Source organism: Magnolia sinica, chromosome 10 (assembly GCF_029962835.1).
Source record: "Magnolia sinica isolate HGM2019 chromosome 10, MsV1, whole genome shotgun sequence".
Taxonomy (NCBI): domain Eukaryota; kingdom Viridiplantae; phylum Streptophyta; class Magnoliopsida; order Magnoliales; family Magnoliaceae; genus Magnolia; species Magnolia sinica.
In genome coordinates this window covers 6,996,872-7,014,679 of record NC_080582.1, presented here as the reverse complement: position 1 = coordinate 7,014,679, position 17,808 = coordinate 6,996,872, and the positions used below count along the sequence as shown (strand labels likewise).

At 38.6% G+C, this 17,808-nt stretch overlaps 1 protein-coding gene across 1 annotated transcript; it reads left to right on the top strand.

Annotated features, from left to right (window-relative positions):
* The first annotated feature begins 5,614 nt into the window (after positions 1-5,614).
* LOC131257335 (heavy metal-associated isoprenylated plant protein 47-like) lies at positions 5,615-9,701 on the top strand. Its single transcript, XM_058258234.1, has 3 exons — positions 5,615-5,743; positions 5,950-6,028; positions 9,164-9,701. Exons 1-3 carry the CDS (start codon positions 5,738-5,740, stop codon positions 9,460-9,462), a joined length of 384 nt encoding a protein of 127 aa, XP_058114217.1. The 5' UTR covers positions 5,615-5,737; the 3' UTR covers positions 9,463-9,701.
* The last annotated feature ends 8,107 nt before the right edge of the window (positions 9,702-17,808 follow it).

Here is a 17,808-nt window from a genome sequence, read left to right as displayed (position 1 = left end):
TCGTCAAGCACCATATCTATCGCTACCACGTCCATTACGTCCATTTACATTATTCTCGAGATGACATTTGAGCTTTTCTTTTTCATTCGTTGTTTCTTTTTTATTAGGTTATTGATTATATATTGTGAGTTTAGTTCACTCCTATGTTGAGCAAGTTTTGCATGTGTCTCTGCATGCTATTGTGGGTGTAGTTCCCCACTCTACTGCTATTATGCAGCATTGAAGGTGCCTTTGAGATAATTTTACATGTGAATGGCTGTTTCATGGCCCAAAGGTTGTTGAGATTGGATGATCAACTATTTGAAGAAATGATCCAATGAAGAGCAAAAGGTTAATCAACTGACAAACAACACTTGAAGATCTTGCATTCAAATATGTTATTTGTGAGTGGCCCATGTTGACCGTCATTGTCTAGTTTGCATATGTTATAAGATGAGCATGTTTGATATCCATACTCTTAACTCGATGGAGATTTATAAGGTGTAATACATGCAAGTATACATGTTATACATTATAGATAACTATAGGGAAGAATTCCTATATATCTAGGATCTACAAAATATCTTGATAAACATGATACAATTTTCGACAATATTATTTTCTATATTAATAAAAGTGGATTAATATAGTGGCAACATAACAAATTAATGAAAACTTATTGCCCATACCATTAAGATTTTTGTGGGACCAACATGATATATGCCCTGACATCCAAACCATGCCTCACATATGCACACACGCCTAAAATTAGCCTGGCTGAAAGCTTAAAGAAGCAACAACGTAGGAAACGATATAAGACCTTGCCCGAAACCTCTAAATCAAGTGGCATGCCCCCACCTAAGTTTTGGATAAGTTCGATCGATATTCTTTGGAGTCCCTTTATCCTGGCGAGGTGCACCTCACAAATGAATTAGGTATATACATACCATAGTGGGCCCCACATATTAGCTCATATGTTTCTTTGGTGGGTGTCCTTCCTCATTGTTGTTTGTGTTTTGATCCACCTCATTGGTTTAGATACGCATCTTGGTTAGCTTTCCACCACCTTCCTCTAGGTGAGTCATACAAGTCACGAGAAGCTATGCTTCCCACAACCTTCCTCTGGGTGAGTTGTACCGGAGGCGAGGTGACTCCGTATCACATCAGACTTCCTAAAGTTGACATGGATCAAGCAATACATACCACCATGCATGGACAATATATTTCAGAAATACATCACCTTGAGCACTACACATCCTCCCCTCCTATTCGTGTAAGGACGATCTAAGCTATATCATCTCAAGTTGGCCAAATAAGTTTGAAATCCCCTTGTTTAATGGATCAAAACACTTAACACCGAAATAATGATCCATACTAATTCTGACCGATGCTTTAACCATAATGGATGAATTTGTATGGTACATACTTAGCATGATATAAACATATTTTAATGTTTTGAACACTCAGGGTAAGAGAGTGCGTGTTGTATATGCATATATTCACGTGTTAGTTATGGGACCTATGGTAAAAAATATTATATGCGCATATTACACATAAGCCTTAAAAAATAACTATAAATACATTACATTAATCAAGTATAACGTACACATTATCTACCATATATATATTAGTGAAAAAATATCATATGCGCATGTTGGGCATAGACTCGTAATGAAAAATAACTATAGACCTCATACATAACAAGAATATATAACACCTTTTCAACAGTGCTAAACGGGTGCGTGTTGACACATATGAGACGAAGTCGACCATAGCAAGGTGCGTGAGCATTAATATCAAGCTCACCACATGAAATATTTCAAGTCCTGGGTGGGTCTTTCCGGAAGAAGCGTGTAAACTAACACATTCGTGAAATTTCCATGGAAATTCGGCACGATTTTGAAGCATGCTCTAGATTTCATGCAAGGTTGTTGACGAGTCTGGTGAAACTTAACGAGGCTAACGTGAGTTTGCTAATTCCACACGCATGCTGGAGCTCTGCCCATCCACACAAAAATTGAACACGTGCGTGAATATGAACGTTGCATCAGTTGACACGCTGTTTAGGTTAGGTCTCGTGCCTAAAAATGAGGCCTTTTTCATGCCTCGGGGAGCCACAATGTACAAAAAAAAAATAAAAAAATCAATGACTATAGAAAATCGTTTTTAACCGTTGGTTTTACTGTGTAGATTGTGGCCGACCTCAGTTGTGAAATTGCTTGATAATTGAGCAAGAAGATCTAAACATTATTTCCAACCAGATGTAAAGCACAGATTTCATACACGTGTTTAAATTTAACACCATCTGTCCTCCACACGCGTGTAGAACTAGCCCCGTTCTAAGACGACACGCGTGTACAAGTCAGCTAATACACACCCTAAATATTCCAGCACGGCACACATGTGAAATATCTAAGCCATCCATCACGAGGAACTCCTTGTGTACCATGATTCTACCTGATTTTCTCACAAGCCTCAACTGTACATTTGTTCAGTTAATTTGGTCCACCTGACTAATGAACAGACTTGATTCTTGTTACAGAGAATCTGCATAGATGTACCCTTCTGATGGGTGGTTTGGATATTACACCCGTCTGCCACGTTGGCATATGTGATGGGGTGTGCATGGAGGCGGTTTGGGTACTACCCCCGGGCAGGCTGGGGCTCCTAGGGGCTACCTTAATGTATGGCTTTTGTCCACACCGTCCGTCCATTTTTCCATGTAATCTTAGGTTATAATTCCTAAAATTAGACATATCTAAGGCTCAAGCAGACCACATAATCGCGATTAAACTCGTGACATTGAAAATTTCTTGGGGCCATTGAAGTTTTGGATTAAGATGATATTTTTGTTTTACCTTCATCCAATTCCATATGATCTTATGAACGGATTGGATGGAAAATAAAAATCACTGTGGGGCCTTAGGAAGGTTTCAACAGTGGACGTCATTAGTGCTGCTGATATCCGTACATGGTAATAAATATTTCCCTCCTTAACTATTGCACTCTTCCCCGTAATTGATTTGATGGCTTACTTTTTCGATGTAAAAACATCAAATAGTGTTAAATATTTGTGAGTCCCACCATGATGCATATCATATATTTACACCGTTCATCATTAGGTCAGATAGATTTATGATATAAGCAAAAAAATGAGGTATATCAAGCTCAAGTGACCACGCTATAGAAAAATGTGAATCAAATATTTGCCATTAAAAACTTTCGGCCATTGTTTCTTTTGGCATGGGCTACTTGTGTGTTAGACCTATCTTCCTTTTTTTTTTTTCTAATATCTTAAAATATTGTGATAAAATGGATGGACGGAACAAATATATCATTTACATCAAGATGAAAATCCTAAAATAATTATTACTACTTTTGATCCGGTTTTCAAAAATGAAATTTCCACGAATATACAAACAGGTAAAACGGTAATAACCACCCATTTCCATTTCCAAGGTATAAACCGTTTCCCGGTGAAACGATAAAATCAAACAGGCAGAAAAGCTCCTGTTTATAAATAAAAGCAGGTAGGGTATTCGCACGCGAGGAGAGATGCAACAGGTGATTTCCATTACACGTGCCAACTTGAGACACGTGTACTAATCGGTGTATGTCACCAAGTGGATTCCACTACGAACATGTCCTACGCTGGAAAACCAGCCGGTCCATTCAACAGGTGGGGGATACGGCCATGAGTAAACGGACGCTTGGAAAAGAAAATGACCAATCAGCTTACTTGGGTGGGCCCACCCTGTGGGTGGACGGATATTCACGGTGGGACCCACTTGATGATTTTCCACATTCTCACCTAGGATGTGATTCGGACTTCTGAACCGTGGGTTAGTTCGGATCAACCGTTTAGATCAATTGTCCAAGAGGTCAGCTCGTTCAATCCGGGACGTAGATCAGGTCCGACTATCTAAAACAATGGCAAGTTTATGTCTATGGTCCCGCCAAATAGACGATTCTGATGTCCTACATGTGTCAGATTGACACGTGTATTTGCGTGTGGAGGTGCACTTGGAGGGTACGTTGGGCGAAAGTTCGAAGGGTCGAACCATCCGCCAAGTCAATTGGCGGTGCACCGAAGAACGAGACTTGCCTACCGCTCTCCATCGATTTTTCTACCGATGAATTGCGTCATACTCTGGAAGAGAACGGTAGATCATACACCCGTACATATCCTGTACAGTTGTAAAATGAACGGCCTCAATCCAGTCCATCCAAATCATTGATCCTTTGGACATTCAAAAAAATCACTAAATGGATGGACCCCAGTCATCCGAACTTCAGTTTAGACCATTGACCACATTCATTTCAACCATCCATTCAATTTTAACTGATTGGATGGTGAAGATCATTGGAGTAGTGTATTTATGGGCCATGATTGCATCCACGATTCAGATGGCATGCAATGTACGTGGGGTAAGGACAATGATCTTACTTTTAGTGTCTGGCACGTTTTCTGTCTGGTCACAAATAATCAATAGACTCACCAAACATGGACTTGAACCGACCATCCAAACCGACTACTTGAAAAATATAACTAGTGACGTACAATAACCAATGTTGCTAGTGGACCGCATGGGTCGCTGGGCCCAGCCCACCAACGGTCAGATTTCATCCCCATGTTTAATCCCAGCCACCTGATTTACATTAGTGTTAATAAATAAATAAATCAATTAATCAATAAAAAGGAGTTCAGGGCTGAGACCATGTCAATGCCTTTCCCTGGTGGGGCCCACCTATTTTACAGCTTTCATGAACTAGACCCATGGACTTGCTGAGGCCCAAGCCCAACCGAAACATAGACCCAGTACTGGCTTGCTGAAATGTTATTATTGATCACCACTCCTAATGGTGGTGAGTCATTCTTCTCAGCCATCATTCAAGCTATGGGGCAGATCTGGAACATGTCTAAAATGATACTGATCAAGCAATCCTAGCCATCCGACTGATAGTTATTAAATTATTGTTAAAAATAAAATAGTGAGTGGTCCAAACCCCAATGAAAAAATCAGATGGTTGTATTATCTTCTTTGTTTAATGTTTGGGTTATGATCCGTCTACAACTGCATCATGTGGACGGTCTATATTTTGTTATAACTATGCGATGCACACAGGTGAAGAATGATCACCGTTTTCAGAATGGTGGTGAACTTTCATTAGAAGTCACGCTCGTTATTATTTCGTGTCAACCAATTCATGTATGGATGGCGGGTTTTAATACGGTAGGGTGCGACTGTACCAAAGTATTCGTACGGTGGCAGGTTTTCACCCCGGATTGCATCTTAAGTGATGATCTGCACCGTTCATGTTCTGGAATTTATGCTATCTGGCCATCGCAAGAAGAATTGTTTATAAAAATGAATGTTTAATGGATCATATTCAAATCCAAGATCCAAAGGTCATGATCATCAATGAATCATAATTACGATACCATAACTTCTATATGCAATTAACGAGAACATAAACGGCTCAGATCATTCTAAGGATGCAATCCAAGGGTGGAAACCTGCCACCATACTATATTGTGATGTGGGTGGCGCACACAGCATATCAAAACCCTATGGATGGTCCATCATGCAGTACAAGATGGTAACTATCATTTCCTACCTTTCATCTCCTATATAAAGAAGGGGGCTTTCTTCTCCTAATACACTTCATAGACGATCTCCAAATTAAACTGCATTTTGGCGGTGTTTGGAGATAGATTGAAGTTTCAAACGCTTGTGTACTAAAACAACCAAAGAATATGAAGGTACGTCCCTCCTCTGGAATTGTTTCCTCTGGCCTAATGATTCTTTCCAACCTTTATTTTCTTTTAATGGCGCTTTTATAAAATTAATTCACAATTTTTGGAACCCATTCTTAATAGAATTTTCAAAAATCAAGAAACGGCGGTGTGAAAAGAGAGAAGGAAAATGAATTCTTTATTGATATTTTATGCTAATTTTCTATTTGCAGAGGAAAACAGTTATAAAGGTGCACATGAAGTGCCAAAAATGCCGAACCAAGGCCTTGGAGATCGCTGCAACGGCGAAAGGTGCTCATCGTATATTTTATTTATGTATTTATTTATCAATGCCATCAAACACCCCACAAACACACACCACATACTTGCATAACAGTGAGATTTCACCACAATGGGTACTTGAATCCATGACCTTGTGTTGAAACTCTCCTGACCCTAATCTCTACCAATTCAAATTAGTTTAATCATGCTTATATATTTATGAGTTACTGGTGTGCATGCATGCTTATCCATCCAAGAACTATAGAAGATGGGCATTCTCCGGTGTGGAGTTTTTTAATACTCTTGTAAATCATGGCACATGATACACATGCGCTGACAAATAATATACATGGAATACATCAGCTTAGATTAACTGTGGGTCCTTGCTCTTGCTCCAGTGGTAGACTCTTAGGAGTTTCAACACCTAATCAAGGGTTTGAGTACCCATATGTGGTGAAATCCCACCATGGTGTGACTGTGTGGCCGTGTGTGTGCGTTTTATAAAAAGAAAAAAAAAGAAAAAAAGAAGCTTAGATTAACCGTGACCCACTGTCCCGAAGTCCCATTACAAAATTAGGATTTGCTAAGCAATCTTACCTCCTAATTCGTGATACTTACTCATGTTTACCAAGCGTCTTTAGGTTATTTTTGTGCGGGTGTATGTTTGGCCGGGCATGCATGGTCGTCCATCTGATTATTGAAGGCACACGTGTGGATGGGTATTATTCCGCATAGAGTTATTTGATACTCTCAGCAAAGTATGATACTTGATACACATGCGCACGGAAATAATACACACGTACCAAGGCCACTGTACCCAAGGGTAAAAGGCTCTGGACGTGCAAGCACCATATCTAGGTCTTCCTTCATGGCTAACCTAGTGATGAAGAAACTGCCACACATCTCGACTGTGGCCTTTCCTTTGCGGAGACGTAAAGAATGCTTCTCCAAGCTTTGAGGCTAGCCTGAGAAATTTCGTCATCAGGGCTCTTACATCTTACTTAAATAAAAATGACAGGACAGTGACCCACTCTAGTTGTGAAGTCGCATTCCCAAAATTGGATTGGTCGAGCAATCCTATCCTCTAATTCATTATGCTTATTTGGGGCGAGAAGGATCATTAGATATTTCTCATTTTTAACTGTCCAATAAATGTTCTCTACTTAGACTGTGGGAAAAGTAAATGCTGCTTCTAGTCTTTTGAATATGATACATCTGAAATGGGACCTTATCCTTCGGAGTTTAATTTAAATTACTTATATTCTACGCATGCAATTTCTAAGCAATTCCTCTATCAAGCCTGCACATAATCCATCACATTCTACCAAAGAATCAAAGTTTTTCTTACACGTCAGAGTTTGGCTCTTTTATTTATTTATTTTATTTGTTTTTTAAAAATAAAAAACAGGCAGTCCCACCCACTTACACCGCACTGAGATTTCTCCACAAAGTGTACTCAGAACTCATAACTTTGTGTTGAAACTCTTGTGAGTCTACTAGAAAGCATGAATAAGTAAGTGTCTGAGTTTGGCTGATGCTTTGCTAGATATGGCATTGGATGATCTCAACCATTCATATGATGTGGCCCACCACAGATGGTCCACCATTTTAGATAACATTAATTAGTTATACTCGCCACCTACTGATGGCATTCAAATGGAAGGTTGAAACAAATGGTAATTAGTGGTCCATTCATCTATGGAGATTTGTAGACTAATAAGTCAAATAGGTGGGTTTTTTTTTTTTTTTGCACAGTACCCTATCCACAGTAAAGCCCATATGTTGGACGGTTCAGATCACCTTACCATGCAGCCCTGTGGCATCCATGTAGTGACACAAGGTCCAAGAGTGCTCAGAGAGAGACTTGCGCACCAATAATTGATAGTTTGGGAAAGATGATTTTGTCCTTTCCAAAAATGGAAATTTTTTGTCAATTTCATCCTTCTTGGGCTTTCTACACATAATAAAAGCCAGTTTTCCCTGTGTAACATGTCCATTTAAACAACCAAAGAAGATCCACTCAACACCCATTTGGAGGATCCGCATAATAAGATAGGTGGACCCGATGAATATAGGTCCCTCCGTAGTGCAAGTGTTTTATATTCATGCCATCCATCCGTTTTTGCCAGCTCATCTTGCATCATCAGACCAAAAATGAAGTAAATCAAAACCTCCCATTGCCCACACCATAGGAAACAGTGGTTATGGAACTGCACACCATTAAAAACTTCCTGGAGACCACAAAAGTTTCGTATAAAGCTATTATTTGTTTTTGTTTTTTCTTCATGAAGGTCTGCATGACCTTATCAACATATTGGATAGCAGGGTGAAAAAAGTTTTTAATGGTGGGTGTTCAATCACCACTGATTCCTGCAGTGTGGGCCAACTGAGGTTTAGGGCATAAACCTAAAAAGGAGGTAGATGCAAACCTCTAACAAACCAGAAGGTTAATGTAGCGGGGATTGAACACCTAGAAAACTCCTTGAGGGCATATAAGTTTTTAATCTAGTTGATATTTGTATTTTACCTTCATCCATGTCTATGTGGCCTTCAAAGATCATGATGAGCCTGAGAAAGGTTTCAACATTGGGTGTCATTGTCCACACTACTCCATATGGTGTGGTCCACTTGAACTTAGGATTGCATTATTTTCCTTAGATATACACCCACGCCTTGCCCACTCATGCATGCATGCCTATTCTATATGGGCACTAGATCCCAGGATCTCAGTGTTGATAGTCTATTATTGAGCTATGGAGGTGGACCCAACTTATGATCTATCTCAATTTTGGCCCATGCCACAAAATAGATGGCCATTGAAGATATAATACATATATCATGGTGGGGCCTAGAAAATTTGGTGACGTCAATGCACCACAAAGGCCACGCCATCCACTTTCTTAACATTTTTTTTTAAAAAAAACAAAAAGAAGAAAAAATGCACTCTAGACCAAACAACCGAGTGAAGTGGCCCTCCCATTTAAATGGTTCATATATCAAATATGCATGTAATGGCTGACCACTATTTTAAAGTACTGGTGAACTATAAAGTTAATCTTGTCCTTCATTCTTTGATAGAATATTAAAACAAGTGTTACCTTTATCAAGATTGTGTTGTGCAACATAAAATGTTTCTTGTAACAAGTTCTTTGATGTTTGATGCAGGTGTGAGTTCAGTGGCCATAGAAGGGAAGGAAAGAGATCAGGTGGTGGTGGTTGGAGATGGAGTGGACCCCATCAAGTTGACGAGCTTGATGAGGAAGAAGGTGGGCCATGCAGATCTTATTAGCGTACAAGAAGTAAAGCCAAAAGATGAAAAGGAGTCGAAGATTGAAGTGAAAGATCAACGGCTATGGAAATCAGATTGGCCACAGTATCCACAATATCCCCAGTGTCCTCAGTATCCCTACGTTGTTAAATATGAGCCGGTTTACGACCCCACCCCTGGTTGTTCTATCATGTGAATCACATGTTCATATGTAATACCTTATGTTCAAAACTGTCACCCATGTGAGACATCGGAACCGTTCATCAGGTGGGCCACACGGAGTAGTTGGCCTAGCTGAAAATCAGGCCACTCATCAGGTAGACTTTGAAGACAATGGCTAGTTCATACACATGTAGCCCAAGAGATGAATGGCCAAACAAGATTTTTGCTCCAGGTCGCCTAAACTGTGGGGCCTGCCTGATGCATGCCTTAAATGTCCCACAAATGTTTTTTCAGACTCTTATATATGTTAGTTTAACACTGTTTAAAAAATGGTAGTGATTCTTCAAACATACACATGGCACGGTTGCATGGCAAGTCAGACCATACAAATTGCTGACTTAACTAGGATAGACTATAACCGAAAAATTACGCTGAGATGAAAATATTAACCATTTGATTTTTCAGTTTGAAATTTGACTGCTCATTAGTTTCCTTTTAATCATCCATTCATGGGATGGTTAGGATTGCTTTATCAGTGTGATTTTAGAGATGTGCTTCATCTAGATGAGAGTCATGATTTGGATGGTCTGGATAGTTGTACATAAGTGCTATGTGTGAAGAAGATGAGTGGCTACATTTTCTTAATGTGTTAAACTAACAATGGAGTCTTCCCTGATTGTAATATGTAGTATATTATTTGTGGGGGTGAGAGGGATGTTTGTGTTCTAAAAAAAGTTGTAGCATGGTTAGTATCCGTAAAATAAAATTACAAATACAAATAAAGCATGGCTAGTGTCCATAAATGTGAGTACGTGTTTTGCATTTCATTAAAGTCTTGAAAATGATGGTTAATTGATCCGGACCATTCATCTGGTGGGCCTTATAATGGGAAATCTCTTTAATTGTGATCCTGATAGTTACATTAGTGCTTTTCTGATGGATGGTTAAAAGGGGGAGTCATTTGATACTCTAGTTGCATATGATGCTTGATACAGAGGCGCTCAGAATTGGTACACAACAGGTTTTAACTTAAATCAAACAAACTAAACTGTGGACTATATTAGGAATCATGCTCATGGACATGTTTATACCAATTGGACCTCACTAGTCGTATATATATATAAATTTTTTTTTTAAAGTATTCTAAAAAGAAAAATTTTCTGATACAACGGTTGCATGATAAGATAAGACAACCATTTTTTATGGCCAACATGCCACATATAGAGAATATTTTATTTATTATTAACAAGCTAACCCAAAAATATATATATATATAGAGAGAATATTTTATTCATATAAAAGGTGAACCAAACCATGATGCCGTGATGATCACTTGATATGAAAATTGAAGCAGGAAAAGGTGTAATGAGAAAGATCATGGTCTAATTCAAATATGTAAAATCTTGAACTCATAAGATTATTTCTTGAATCCACTGGATAAAAATAGAAATTTAAAACTTTATTAATCAATGTGTATTTTCTCAATTACGTCATTAATAAAAATAAATAAAATCTTAATTCATAAATACCAAAAACAACAAAATTATAACATTGTAAGAGTTACCCAAAATACTAAAACTCATCTAAAGCCTAATTTACCAAAAATAAAAAGTCTAGATAAGTCTTACTAGAAGAGTCTTAATGTGATTAGAAATAATTTTTAAAAAAGATTGAAATCTAAAACTTTTAAAAAATAAGAAAATATGATAAAATCAAAATTACTAAAAATAATAAAATTTTATCAAAATCTTGTTTTTAAACTGAAATGGTGCATTTAAATTTTTTTATTTATTTTTACAAAACGGATGGACGCAACCCATTACATGGGTTTGTTGACCATGGACCTATTACAAATAAAGATGAATAGGTCATGTGTACTGTAATGATACTCGGATCAACAATTATGAGCAATTTATGGTTTATGGGTAATTCCTCCCTATCTGAAATGAATTTCATCAATCCAAACACACTTGAGCCCAATCCTACCATTCTAAATATAAGATTGGACTCATATTTCATGCAGTACTTTTGCTTTTGTTTGGCCTTCTTTTGGTCAGGCTGTTGATGCAAAAATCTGAATCACCCTCCATTGAGCCTCCAATGCTCAGAGTGAACCCTGGTCCTACACAAATGAACAGACAAAGGAGACCTTGGCTCAAGCAGGGGACCCTCCGATGCCTAAGTTAGGCTAAGGATCTAGGTTTAAGTGGAGTAGAGTCTAGGTTAGGGTGCAAGAGATTGCGTACCTCTTCCCGTAGAAATGACTGGTATTTATACCTGAGGGTCGACTTGAACGTGTCCGATGATCTCGGCATAGTCATCGCCATTATGCGAGAACTGCACGCGTGCAATTGTCTGTCGTTACATGGAGATCGTGTGCTGGGCATTACTTCAGTCGTGCGTTATGGAGTCAATCATTAATGCTGTCGTCGCCCAAGCTCCCATCCGAGCCGATCTTGTGGCTTGGCCCATACTTGAAGGCCTGAACCCATGAACACGCTTGCACGCTTGTCAGATCGCCAAGTAAAAAGACTCGTGTAACACTACGAATTTTTGTTGTTTTGGATTTGTCAAAAATTCTTTAATTTTTTTTAATAACTAGTTAAGTCATCACTTACGGACTATTGACGCTTGAGGTGAGCTGGTATCGATAAAGAACCATACAAATGAAATTAATCAACCATAGAAAACCAATGAACCCAACCGATCACTTAAACATCAATTTTATCCCCATGATATGTTCATATAGTGCCTAAATCTAATCGACCTACCACTGATTAATCAAGACAATCTTAATGGTGGGCGTCACTTTCCCCACTGTTTTCTATGATGATTTACAATCTGACCATGTATGTAGGTAGATGTACAGCCAGTTTCGTAAACGAATGGATACAAAGTAAGTTTTTGAAGTGATCAATGGGTAGAAAGTGTATACCGTTAGATTCAAATAACTTGTTCTCATATATAAATTCCTTGTATTGTAGTTTTGATGGTGGGTTAAGCCTATTCATAGGTGATGAATAAAATGAACTGATCAGAATCTCAATTCGATATGTTTACGAGCGAATGCAGATATCAATTAATTATTTTACTATGATCAAGTGGTCCAAACTCAAAGTGGACAGTCAGATATCTTTACCTATCTGTGGATAATTGGATGAACGGTTGGTTTTAATGGACAACTAGGAATACTTAGACATATGATGATCTTGTCTTAAAATCAACAGTTGGATGGCTTGATATATGGATGACGATCATTCTCAACAGTCAGATTCACGTTGGAGAATAGATATAAGGTTAGGATGGCTAAATTGGTATCATACAATGTACATATTAAGTTAAATTTCATGGAAACACTCGATAACTTTCAATATTCGAGTATTGAAAAAGGTTCGGGGTGTTACAATCTACCCGCTTAAACAAAATTTCGTTCTTGAAATTTCATTACTTGTACCATTTACACTGATTCATTATGTTTAAATTTTCACTGTATTCTTGGTAAAGTAGTTATATATGTTTAAGTGTGTGTGTAATTGGCTATATGAAATCGAGACGCTACACTAGGGGTCTAAAATCCATACTGAAAGCTTGAATTACTTATAAAATCCTTCCAAGAGTTGCATGTGTAACATGTGTGTCACTAGACTATCTATTGGACACATGGCCCACTAATGATATCCCAAAATAATTAGATTATTAATTGCATCACTATAATTACTTTAATATGATGATTAGCGCCGTCCATACATTGTCCATGTAAATCAATGGTTAAAACTCGTCGAATAGACTCATATATGATCTTATGCTTGTGGCCCATCCGAGACTCGGAATTTCATCATTTTTGGGCAAAGTAAATATTTCAACGGGCTTATTACAACCATTGTGTGAAATATCACATATGTTCACTAATTAGATAGATTAAAGTTGATTTAGGAATTAAATTCAAACCCATGTAAATATACTTATGCATTGCTACTTTTGAATTAAAGCTGAGTATGAATAAGGATGCCAAACACAATAAGAGGATTTCAAATCCATGGTTTCCAAATCCGGTTCCCAAATAGGCCCTATGTGGGGTACACCATAATTTATAGAATATATCCACTCTTTCCATCTATTTTATCAGATAATTTTATGGCTTGATCCAAGAAATGAAGCATATCCACAGTTCAAATCGACCACACCATGGAAACAGTCTGTATTGAAAAATTCTTGAGGGCCATTGAAGTTTTGGATCAATCTTAGATTTGTATTTTCCCTTCATCCATGTTTTTTGTGATCTTATGAACAAATTGGATGACAAATAAATATCATTGTGGGAATTAGCAAGGTTTCAACGGTGGAAATCATTATTCCCACTGTTTCCTATGGTATGGTTCACTTGAGCTTTGGATATGCTTCAATTTTGGTCTCAACCCCTTAAATGAGCTGGAAAAACAGATGGACGGCATAGATAAAACACATACATTCACGGTTGGCCCAACAGAGTTTAATTAGTACGATACGTTCAGGCCTAGAGCCTCATCGTAGATTAATGCATAAAAGTGAACAAACAGTGGTGAACTATCACTCTAGTAGCTGTCCACCTACAAATACAACGGGCTTCCTATAAAACAAATTTATCGTATTGCAGGTAACTCAAAGGTGCATTTCAGAAGGAAAGAGAAAGTGAGGGACGAAAACGCGGAAATGGCAGTGGAGAGTATTGTGAATTTTCTCATCAGCAAGTTGGATTCTTTGCCGTTGGAAAAAACAAAATTGCTGAAGGGTGTTTCCACCCACGTCCACCGAATGAAAGACGAGCTACAGAGCATGAAGGCATTTTTAAGGGATGCAGATTTAAGGGCTGAAAGCGAGCCTGGGGTGAAAGAATGGGCGACACAAATCAAAGAAGCTGTTTACAACATCGAGGATGTTCTCGATGAATAACACCTTGATCATGGCGACGGAGTAAAAGTTTGTCCTCATAAAACGAAACGCTTCATCAAGAACTTGAAGAAGCGCCACCAGATTGCCAAGCAGATATAAGAACTTAAAATCGATGTTGATGGCATTTCATCCAGAGCTGAAAAATACAGATTCAAGAAGATCGAGCATGGCTCCTCAAGTTCCAATGCCCCATCTGATCGAGCAAGCCATCTTCGATCAACTGCTTGTTTTGTTAAGGAAGCCGATCTTGTAGGCATTGACAATCCAAGAACTGAATTGATTAAGTTGTTGGTAGATGGAGAATCAAGGCTTATGACGATTTCCATAGCTGGAATGGGCGGTCTGGGCAAAACAACTCTAGCAGGAAAAGTCTATGAACGGGTGAAAACACACTTCTAAGCTTTTGCTTGGGTGACCATCTCGCAAACGTTCAGCACTGAAGAGATCTTCAAAAGCACTCTAAAGCAAATTTGTGGGGTCAGTAAAGAAGGAGCTGAATCAATCAACAAGGACGAACTAATGGAGAAGCTGAGGGGCTATTTACAGGAAAAGAGGTACGTAATTGTGCTTGATGATCTATGGAAAGTAAATGATTGGGAATATATAAGAGTCAGATTACCCAATGGTGAATGTGAAAGTAGGATCATGGTCACCAGCCGCAAAAGCGAAGTGGCTGCTTCTTGTGCTCAAACTTCCGACCTTGTCTGCAACCTTTCACCATTGCCTTTTGAACAAGGTTGGGTCCTCTTTTGTAAGAAGGCATTCTGGTCTGAGTTGGAGGAAATTGTCCTCCTAAATTGAAGCCAATATCTGAAAATATCGTGAAAAAATGTGGAAGATTGCCTCTAGCAATAGCGGCCATAGGCAGTCTTCTATGGACCAAGACTAAAACTCTTGCGGAATGACAGAAACTGTATAATAGTCTCGGCAACCAGATAGAAATCAGTGACAACCTGATAAGTATGAATCAAATACTATCGTTGAGTTACAACGATTTGCCGTACTACCTCAAGACTTGTTTCATGTATCTAAGCATTTTTTCAGAAGATTATTTGATGAAACCCATGAGATTAATTCAGCTATGGATAGCTGAAGGGTTTGTAAAAAGAAAGGAAGGCATAACATTGGAGGAGCTTGTTGATGACTAACTCCATGAGCTCATCAAAAGGAGCTTGATCCAAGCGGCATCTTATACAGATTATGGGACACTCGAAGCTTGCCGTCTCCATGATGTGGTGCGTGAGATCATTCTTTCTAAAGCTAGGGAGGAGAAATTCCTAATATTCCAAGATGGAAGAGAAGTAATAATTGATAAAACCCGGCGCCTGACCCTATGTTACTGTGTGAAGATTGTTCCAAATAATGACTTGTCTCATCTTCGCAGTTTTTTTTATGTTTGGAAGAGTGGAATGACCTGTGTCCTCATTGAAAGCTTGGCTTTCTGCCTTTAGGTTGCTGAAGGTTTTGGATTTAGAGGGTATATTTATAAATGATTTACCAAGTGAGATTGTAAATCTATTCCATCTGAGGTATCTAAACTTGCGCGGAACATGGATTAGAACACTCCCCGAAGACATTGGTAAGCTTAAAAACCTAGAAACTTTGAATCTTGAGCATACACTTATTCAGGAACTACCGACCAGTTTTGTCAAGCTCGTGTACCTACGTTGTCTCCTTCTGTGACATGCTCAAAGTCCTGAGGTTGGGGTTACGGTGAGTCCTAGAGTAGGGAATTTAAGATTCCTACAGCAGTTGGGCTTTATAAAGTTAGACCAAGGCAATGGTGTTTTGATACAAGGGTTAGGAGAGCTGATACTCCTCAAGTGGCTGGGTATTTCAGATGTTACAAGTGAAGATGGGATGGGTCTGTGTGCTTCCATTGAGAAGATGACATGCCTTTCCTCGCTTTCTACTGTTTCAGCACACGAAGGTCATGAGCTTCTCGAATTTAAGCATATATCATCTCCTCTACCTCTCCTTGAGTGTGTATATTTGCAATGGTGTTTAAAAGAGTTGCCGCACTGGATTCCCTCACTTTCGAACCTCATGCACTTAAAACCGATATGGTCGTCATTGAAGGAAGACCCGTTTGGTGCACTACAACATTTGCCGAATCTGATGATGCTCGAACTAACAGGAGCATATGTTGGAAAAAAGTTATGTTGTGTAGGGAGAGGGTTTCAAAGGCTCAACTCATTATACATCAGTATCTTTGATAGATTGAAATTGATGAGATTGGAGAAAGGAGCGATGCCAAACCTCCAAAAGCTAATTTCGATTGATAATTGTTGTGAATTCGATAAGGTGCCTTTTTGCATGGAACATCTCACCTATCTCAAAGATATCAATTTCAGTTATGTCGCGGATGCATTGGGGAAGATTATAAAAAGGGATGGCGGTATAGAGTTTCCTTCCTCACGGGTCTCGCTCCCAGCCTCATTTCCTAGGAAATCTGGTGTTCACTCCCCAAGTATAGGGTTGTGATGTAGTAATAAACTCGGTGAGACCGAGGTCAAATCCCAAGGGACTGAAACCTTTACGTTATTTGAAACTAGGTAGAATTAGAACTAGACTAAGATGAAATCTAAATTGATTATAATTTGAGGAATAATAGTGAAATATTAATGTAAAACTTAAAAAATTTAGAGGTAGGAAACTAGGGATTCAGAGGATCCACTTGTAGAGATCAGGGCTTGATTCACGAACTTAACTGGACTTCGAGTCCCATCTTCATCCAGCTGGAATATGTATCACTAAAGCACAGCCTGAACTACCTTTGATTGAGTTTTCAACGAGACGAAAAGTATGAGAATTAGAGTTGATTCCATCACAAAACCATGCCCATGAGACAAAGTAAACAACGGAACTAAACCAATCCACAACCACTTAATAATGAATGTAGGAAAATTTTTGTCATCTAACCATGTCCAAGGGGCAATGGTGAACAACAGGGCTTCCTAACATCAAAATAAAGGAAAAGGAAATACTTAAGCTATCACAGATCTATTGTAATTTCTGAATCCAATGGCTAAAAATTGACGTGTACGGTTAATTTATGGTCCTTGGTCTACGTATAAAGTTTCAAGCTGAACGGATGGTGGAAACCCTATGATCTTGCATTCTAGCTGACCTTCAGGCCACTTGAGCTTTAGTTTCTTAATTTTCTAGGATCTCTGGTATGTAATTTCTTCGATCTTGGTCCCCTGAAGTCCGTCCCTTACCTTGGTGATTTCTTAGCATAAAATTCATGCTTTTAGCATCCTTTTGCAATCCAAGCTCCTAAATTCACCTTATAGCAAAAACACGATTAAATTAGGGTGTTAAACGGTACCATGTTCGTAAATCCAGGCAATAAATGGGATTCTAATATGCAATATTTGACCCTCAACACAACCCCCAACCAGCATTTTGCTGGTCCTGAGCAAAGTATGCGAAACATAATTTCAAAAAT

Coding starts and splice junctions, on each gene's coding strand:
- LOC131257335 (XM_058258234.1), top strand. Junction 6,029..9,163: donor GATCGCTGCAACGGCGAAAG/GTGCTCATCGTA, acceptor TGTTTGATGCAG/GTGTGAGTTCAGTGGCCATA.